The sequence below is a fragment of the Lipotes vexillifer genome, unplaced genomic scaffold (assembly GCF_000442215.2).
Source record: "Lipotes vexillifer unplaced genomic scaffold, Lipotes_vexillifer_v1.1 scaffold1212, whole genome shotgun sequence".
Lineage (NCBI taxonomy): Eukaryota > Metazoa > Chordata > Mammalia > Artiodactyla > Lipotidae > Lipotes > Lipotes vexillifer.
In genome coordinates, this window is record NW_006778423.1 from 229,368 (window position 1) to 238,411 (window position 9,044).

The 9,044-nt window shown below is 37.1% G+C and overlaps 1 protein-coding gene across 1 annotated transcript in view; it reads right to left on the bottom strand.

Moving 5' to 3' along the window:
* Positions 1-489: 489 nt before the first annotated feature.
* Positions 490-9,044, bottom strand: part of KCNMB2 (potassium calcium-activated channel subfamily M regulatory beta subunit 2) — a 250,759-nt gene continuing 242,204 nt past the window's right edge. The window contains exon 5 of the mRNA XM_007451623.1: positions 490-2,264. Within this exon, the coding sequence (XP_007451685.1) occupies positions 1,980-2,264 (285 nt within the window). The 3' untranslated portion in view covers positions 490-1,979. The remainder of the gene's footprint in view (positions 2,265-9,044) is intronic.

A 9,044-nucleotide genomic window follows, 5' to 3' on the forward strand; every position in this document is an offset into this window, starting at 1 on the left:
ATATACATTTAAATTACTTTAAGGGGCTGTTGCTTTATTGGAATTCAAGAAGGCACTAGTTAACTTCTTTTTGGTGTCATTATTTTGAGATTTCTACAATCTTATCTGATACATCAGTTGGGAATCTTTAATTAAAAATCCAGAGGAAAATAAAAAGTAACTCATATAATAATACTTGCATATGGTTCACCGTTGGATCACTTGAAGGAAGCCCAAGGAACATTAAAGGTTGTAAATTTTTAGCTCTGTAGTCACAAAGATTTCTCTATCATCTTCAGAATTATGTTTTTAAGGTAGAGTAAGAATTGAGTTTTCCATCATATTTTCCAAGTATTCATAATATTGTGTGTATGTGTTTGGGTGTTAAAAAGGGAACTTTCTTTATAATCTCTTTAAATAAGCTTAAAAATAGTGAATCATAGGTTTTTGGCCTGCCATGGGCTTGCCAGCTTAGAGTGCAAGAGGTATTCAAATCTTGCTGATATAATGGATTTTTTTTTAAGTTTTAATTACACATTTGAAGTCCTGATTGTACCCTATGGATTTATTTGTTTATGAAAAGTCAAACTATGTATTACAATATTGCAGAATACTTTCTACTTCATCACATTAATTTCACCATTCATTCCACAAATATGATTTGTAAAATTCTGCAATAACTTGATACTGTATTAGAAAAAGGTACTTAAATAGATGAGAAAGATAGATGTTTGTCTTCTTCTTCTGATATTGATATTAAATAAAAGACGGAATGTTTTTGTTTAAAACCAATTCCTCATTCCCCCACCCCCACCCCTGACCCCCAAACACAAGAAGTGAATGTCAATGTGAACAAAGGCTTCCTTTAAATCTGTTATTCAGTTCAAGTGTGTGTCAGGAAAAAAAAGTGTGTATAAAATCTAACAACAAAAAAGGGAACTGTAAATAGAAAAGTAAAACATGTAGAGGAGACAAATATTCTGTGCATATAGCTTTAAAATCCCATCAGGGAATACTTGTCAGAAAGAGAGACTACATACTCATTAATTTAAACATACATTCCCCAAAGCAATATTCCAATATGTTAATTTGCCACAATAGATTTACCCATTGAAATCAGTCCACCAGTCTTGACCAGCAAGTAGGATCTTAATTTTACCATCTAACAGTTCAATTGAAATGGAATAAAGATTTTAACACAAATATCTTAGTAACATAGACTTTCCCAGGTTGTAATGGAGCATCTATTCAACATTGTCAGTTCACAGGTAATGAAACTCCTTGTAAATGTTATTTCCTCACATAATAGCAGGGTCTTACATGGAAAAGGGCTCTGTTCACTTTCTATTTAAAGCACAGGAAGAGATTATAGAATTGGTTAAGGAAAACACCTTATTTTTTGGAAATCAGTTAAAAAATCTAAAGTTATGAGTATAAAGTAATAAAAGAAAAATAGCTGGCTGGGTTTCCCCCCTTCTTTACAGTGATATGGTAGAAATACAAGGAAAATGCCTAAAGTCCTAAAGGAAATCTGGTACCTTCACTTGCTACAGGGCTCAGTATAGAGTAAGGAAAAGAAATATTTTTGGCTGCAGCTTTAGTAAACAATGAATGATGAAAAATATTGCAGAAATATCTTCAAGAAATCTGACCACTCTGAGCACAGACCTTATCACACTGATATGTCTATATACCTCCACGAAGCTTGGCAAATGAATAACTGAGCCTGATTTTGGTGGAAGGAGAGAAGGAAGTACTAGTTCCAGCATTGAACCAAGATAATGAAAAAAACCCAACCAACAAAAAACAGTTATTTCTTCTCCTGAATAATAAAGACATCATGTTTGCATATAGAACAGCTTTTACATTATTGCTCTACGTATAAGAATATATTAAGGAACTCATAACAGACTGCACATTACAAACTTAAGGTTCTTTGGTGAAGAATGAAAGAAAAAAGTATTTGAGCTTTAAAGAAAATGATCTCATCCACTTTGCTTTTATCTATTGATCTGTTGAATCCTCTCACAGAGCAGGGAGAGGTACTGTGTGAGTTTCACCATGGCAACGATAGCCACTCCCCCAGCCATCATACACGTTGGCCAAAAGAGTGAATGGAACAGCACGTTGGAACTGTAGAGTTTGGTTAGTATGACACTCTTCTGGTTTCCTTCCGGGTCAGAATAGCAGGAGAAGTGTTGGTACTTCCTGAAGTTTTCCATGACAACATTCACCAGGGACATGGATTCTTCAAAATTTTTTCCACACTTAGGTATATAGGAGCACTGTGGAAAATGAGATAAACTGTCACCAGAAGATACTCTGTGTGTGTGTGTATGTGTGCGTGTGTGGTACTAGGAGGAGTACTGAGGCCAACTTAATGATCTGTAAAATAACCATGATGGTTTTTCTTTTCACATTCAAACTAGTGCCTCTAGAAGCCCTAAGAACTCACACACTGATTAAAACAATGTTTTTAGGTATCCGGCCAAGATGTACTTTGATAGCTCACTCATAGCTTAAATATTGATTAAAATTGGGTGACTCCAAAAAACAATTGGATAACTCCAGTGGATTCCTTTTGCCACAGCTAAGCATGGTGAGTGTTCATTATTCTCCATTGAACATACTTTTCCGTGGAATCAGAGTGTCAACCTTTCTGTCTTGTATCTGTCCACAGCTGTTTATGTAATATCAAAAGCTGCCAGTTATCTCAGGGAACTCTTACTCTTATATTTTCAGCTTGGCTTAATTTTTTTCAGCCAAATCACCTTGGTCATCTTGCTGCTAGTCAAGAAGACAGCTGTACCCCTGGTGAGCTGCTAAAAAAGAATCTCAGAAAGTGTAGGGATATTGAATAAAGAGCTGTGATAAATGGTTCATGCCCAGTTAATGTTGACAAGGTAACTTTTTCCATAAAGCAAGGAAACATAAAGCAGAATCAATTCAGTTTACTCTTAAACCAGCACTCATAATAACTTTTCTTTGATTTTTTCACCTGCTATCTTTCTTGCTATATCTCTTCTATATGCCTCTCCTTATTTTTTCTACACACTTACATCCTCTGATTTCTTTCTTTGTATCTCTCTTTTCCTTCCCTGCCCTGCCTGCCAGCCCTCACCTCTCTATGATATTTTCCCCTCTATTCCCTCTTCCTGTTCTCCTTTCTCCTTCTCTTCTCCCTCCCTCTTCTCTGGATACAGATGGAATTAAAGAACTTTGTAGTTTTTCTTTTTATTACTTATTGGATATGTTTTTGCATATATTTTCCTAATTTATAGATCAGTCTTTGAGGAGATGAAATCTCTGTGAACCTCTTCCTTGGTCTGTATGTGAACAGTGACAAAACTGATATAACAATGCATTTAACTTTTTAAAAAGTGAGGAAAAAAGTGATTTAAGTAACTTCTTTGGGAGTTGTGTGGGCCCTTGGTTAAGTCTTTGCCCTCTTTATGGTAAGGTGCCTCCCAATAGGAAAAAAATTCCTATCCTTTGTTACATACATTATCAAATGATTAATTGATTTACCTGAATTAAAATGGTTTGTGACAAGATAACTGCTAATCTCGTGTTTTAATGTGAATTAGAAAACTATGCCCCCTCATCAAAACACTGTTATTCTCTGTTGAAAAATTGTGATAATACACTGATTTTATGAAAAAAACCCCACATATTTTACTGCTACTACCAGTTTATAAGTTGTGATTTAAATATTGATATCTATGAGTTTTACAATGTCACTGGTACCCCTAGGATTGTACAGTACACAACTCACGCAACTGTATGTAGAGATACAGATGAGGTGGGCTGTCGGTGAACTTTGAGCTATACTGATGGGAGCTTAGGGGTAGGACCTTGGATTCCAGAACCAGTTTAGATTTGTATATTTCACAGGAAGAAAATATAAAAGAAATGGAATGAGTTTTGCTAATGGAGTATGTTTGAATGACTCTTGCCCCTGACTTTATTAGTGGGTATACTGGCACTTGCTTTTTTTTAACTGTGCTGTAATCACTGGATTATTTGTTTATAAACAGCAGGAAGATTCTTCAATTAGTTAAGAATGGAGGATGAGCATGCTGACATTTATCATAAGCAAGACTTAATATTCTCATACAAGGGCTGGTTGACAACCTCATATTTAATCAGCTAAGAATAAATGTGAGTACACTCATAAATGTGGTTAGTGCAGAGAGCTGGTACTAGCACAACATTAAGGGTCTGAAAGTATCTCCAAGAAAGCAGAATTTCTCAGTGAGTTATAACTTAGTATGAAAATTGGTCTATGACTGCCATGATACATTTTCTACTGGTTGGATGCTGGATTGAAAGAGTTTAAAGCAGTAAGGGGATACCTTTATATTTTTTCTTCTTCAGCACTGTTAGATCATGTCTACAATTTTTTTTAATGCTTTGATTCAAAAAAACAGTAAAAAAATTTAAAGACAAGTCATTCGTGGTTGAATTAAAAAAGAGCCAATTTAGCGTATGAATGCATCAGGGTTCTTTATATTTTGGTGCCAAGAGAGTTTATAGTAGTAGTTTTAGTGGCTAACAGTACTAAGTTATTGAAATGGTCTCAATAAAAATGGAATTCCATTAAAAATGGAGTTTTTCCTTTTCTTATGCTCTTGTGAATTGATTTGGCTTTTAAATTTTTTTTTGGAGAAACATTTATCAGCCAGTGACAATAATTTTGTCACTATATAAGATTCTTCCAAATACAATGCGATATACATTACTTTTGAGACCATCTAGCAAGGTTTTAATACAGGAGCTGCTTTATTAAAGCTTCTAGTCATCAGGGTCTCAAATGCACACGTTTGGACTGGCCAGATGAGGTGTGTCCCATACATGATCGGGTGTGGGTCCTCAGGGCCAGGCACTTAGAAATGCAACTCCACGTTACTGGTAGAGAAAAGATTTCTCTGCCCTTGTGTTTTTAGCTTTTTCTAATCTTGCCACCCACCACCTTTCAACACACATAAACTGGCTCCCACTAGACTATTATTATCCTTGAAAATTCTGTCATAATATGTCAATCATTCATTTACTTCTATTATTGATGGGTCCTTCTTTTGTGCTAATGAGTATATAAGGTAGTATCACAAGCCCCTGACGTGTCTTCAAGAGGTCTGGTTACTGTGTTACTGTGTTTCTATAAGCAAGTTACTTGGCTCCTCAGAATCAACTTTTGTATATAGTAGGGTTAATAGAGCCTTCCTGGCAGGGTGTGTGAGGATTAAATTATGAATATGCATAAAGCATCAATAAATTTTCTTTAACATATTTTTTATTGGAATATCACATTTGTCCATACGATCTAAAGTCTTTAAACAAGTGCCACATACTAAAGTAAGAAAACTTTAAGGAGGGTAAAATTACTAGTTATGTGGTTTTCACAGGAACAGTCCTGTTTGATGGCTCTTGTCACGTGTTCCTTGTTTTTGTGTCCAAAGAGATTTGACATTATGCTGAATCCTACATTAGGATTCTAAGTTTTTGTTTCAAACTATAGCCATGTGTATGTTTATGAGACTGGTATGAACTTGGGGTAAAGATTTAGTGATCTTATGATTTTATCACGTTTGGAGAGTGCATTTCAACAAATGAAAACTTTAGTAAGTGATCAACACTTAGTTGGAAAAATGTAATGTAGATTGAAAAGGTAAAAATCCTTGTGTTTTTAGATCATTCTTTTCTTGGTGGGAGGTATGGGCTAGGAAAGATTTAACATTTAAACTGCATGATATATAACACAAAGGAACATATAAATAATAATTTTATATACACAAGACACTTAAATGCCACTCAAAATTTGTTTATATATATTTATATTACCATGGCTATAGGTCCTTCTTTCTTTTGTACCTAACATATGGATATAGAAACCTAGCAAAACTCTGAGGCAGTCATTCAGGGGAAGATTTAGACCCTCATCTCTCTTCTCTCTTTTCTTTTAATTTTAATTTTTTATTTTTAATTAATTAGTTAATTAATTTTTGACTGTGTTGGGTCTTCGTTGCTGCAAGTGGGCTTTCTCTAGTTGCAAAGAGCGGGGGGCTACTCTTCATTGTGGTGTGCAGGCTTCTCACTGCGGTGGCTTCTCTTGCTGCAGAGCACAGGCTCCAGGCATGGGCTTCAGTGGCTGTGGCTCGCGGGCTCCAGAGTACAGGCTCAGCAGTTGTGGTGCATGGGCTTAGTTGCTCCGTGGCATGTGAGATCTTCCCAGACCAGGGCTCAAACCCATGTCCCCTGCATTGGCAGGTGGACTCCCAACCACTGCGCCACCAGGGAAGCCCTCACATCTCTCTTCTTAATCCTGAATTTTGTTAATAAACCTTTGTGCTTTCCCAACTCCCTTAAATTCTCTTTCGTATTGAAAATACAGAGATGGCCCCACAACGTGACCCTTCGTCTCCCCAGCTGAGAAAACCTGGATCCTGTCACCTTCTCCTGACTGTCCTTTCCCTTACCACAAAGATCTAGCAATTGCATCTTCTCTCCAGTTCTTTGGAAAGCAACTGAAAGTTTTCTTAGCCTCCCTTCCAGAATCTTTCACATCAATAGAGTCATTTTTATTCTCGTGATGGACAGAAGTTTTGAGAAAGTAACTCTTGGGCTTTTGCTCAGCCATGCTTCACTAGGCACGTGTGAAGCAAAAAGTGACAGGCCTTCACCCTAAAAATAAAAGCTTTGGGAAGGAGTGGGGGCAGTAGGCGGGGTATATTTGGCTGGATAACCTCACTGGTCAGCCTCCTTTTCCTTATGATGGTAGGAAGGGAACTATTAATTCTCAGGATCACCTCAGGGGAAGGGTTTGTTCTTCATTTGTTCTTTTATTAAAAGGGCAGTGTCTTATTTCAGAGAGGGGTTATGTTTGATGAAATCTAATCAATATGTTTTGAGTGTCTCTAAAGTACCAAGTTGCATGCTGGGTATAGGCATGAGAAACATAAACAATTTAAAACAGATCATTAGAGAGAAACAGGACAAGGGTGGTGGGAATGATGAAATGGGACCAGCAATGAGGCTGAAAAGGCTCTTAATAAAGGCTCTGCACTTCCCAGATGTGGGCCACAAATTTGTGAGAACTCTGTGGTATCCAGGGCATCCTAGTCCACAATGCCTACGAGATAAAAACAAAAACACTGCTCACTGAAGCATAAACATCTTGGTTCTAAAGTCAGATGGGACTTCTACAGTGTCCACAAACAGTGAGTATTGTGTACATGTTTATTAAGCATGTATGATGTGCCAGGCTTTGTGTTCTGTGCTGGAGAAGGGGACATAGTCCCTACATTCAAAGGATGTAGAGATCCCCAGCTGGCAGTCTTGGAGCACTCTAAACTTTTGAGTTCTTTGAACATTAGTGATGGACAGAGGAGGTGAGGGAGTAAACTGAGATGTTATTTTCATTCTTGTTTGAGACTTTCTGCTTCTTACCATCACTTTTAAAAAAGCGAATCCCACAACATTTAGACTATTTTAGTTTGCACTTCTAGTATCTGCTTGATTTTGGCAAGTGGGGCTGTTTGAAATGTTTGGTAGAGGAGAGGAAAACGGTATTCACACTCTGCTACGTACCATAGTTTCCTGCAGTATGGAGACACAGATTCCTCCAGAGAGGTTTTCCTTTTCTGTGTTTTCCAGAGCTTTCACATTTGTTGTGGCATTACTGCTTGATGTGGAGTAGAGGAGAAGCTTAAAAGACCTAGGAAATCCACGAATGAAATAGAAGCCATGTGGAGCTGCAGGATTAGTTAATACCCACAATAGCTTAAGCCATGGAGCCCTCAGGTCCATGATGTATCCAGTTAGCCCTTGAGTAAGTCAGATATCTAATTTGACCTTGCCCTTCACCATGATCCATTGCTTTCTCAGCAATGGAAAGGAGTAGGTTCATTTTCCATGCTTTTCTTGATGCTCAGTGCAAGCTGTTGGGACACAGTCTTCCCTTCATTTCTGCACAAAGATGCCCTTAACTGTGCCATAATTCAGTTTTGGTGAGCAGTGACTAAACTTTGTCAATCACAGAAGCATTTCTGAATCTATGGTCCATAGGCAGTTTCAGGAAATTTCTAATTTAAATATCCCTAAATTTAAGGTGCTGATTATGGGGATGTCATATGTCAAATTTCTGGGCATGTTTTTTCCCATCTTTTCAGGGTGCACTTCTATCTACTATGCATTCTGTGTAAACTGGTGTTGAATATACAACTTTGACTGTTCCTGTGGATCACGGATAGTTCTAATCCTTGTTCATGGCCTTTTACTTGATCCTAATCACCTCTTGGAGTATGATGAAATGGCATGGATTCTCACCTATTCACTAAAATATACCATCAGAAGAATAAATATTTCTTAGAATTCAGAGTTTTTTTAAAGCTCTTATCTTTACTCTCTCAAGAGGATGTGCTAATGTTTTGCTTTTTAAGAGAGAGCATGTTTAGGTAAAGAGACTTAGATTTTAATTCAGACCTAATTAGTGAATGTGTGACTTTGGGAAAATTATTTCATTTTCTGAGCTTCATTGTATTGAAGTGGAGATAACAGTGGTACCTAATATGTGAGATTGATGCTGTAATTAAACAAATGAGTTCATGTAAAATATTTAGTATTATACAGTGCCTGGCACATTTTAAGCTCTTGATAAAATTTGGCTATTACTACTTTAGGAGTAGGGTTTTAGTCAGGATTAAATGAGATGCTTTTTATAAAGTTCTTGGCATAGTGCTGGGCACATAGTATATAGCAGATACTTAATAAATGTGGGCCCCTCTTTTTTTCCCATTTAGATTCTCAACTTCACTTTATTTTCTTCCCTTTTATTCTTACCCTACCAAATGCTGTGCAGAGGAACTCAGTGTTTACAAGCTTTGACTAAAATTGTAGAATCTCCTGGCATTCAAGCTAAAAGCTAAATAAAATCTGGAGCAGTGGTTTTGCCATTGTCTGGAGACATTTTTTTTTTTTTTTTTTTTGCGGCCCCCGGGCCTCTCCCTGCCGTGGCCTCTCCCGTTGCGGAGCCCAGGCTCCGGACGCGCAGGCTCAGCGGCCATGGC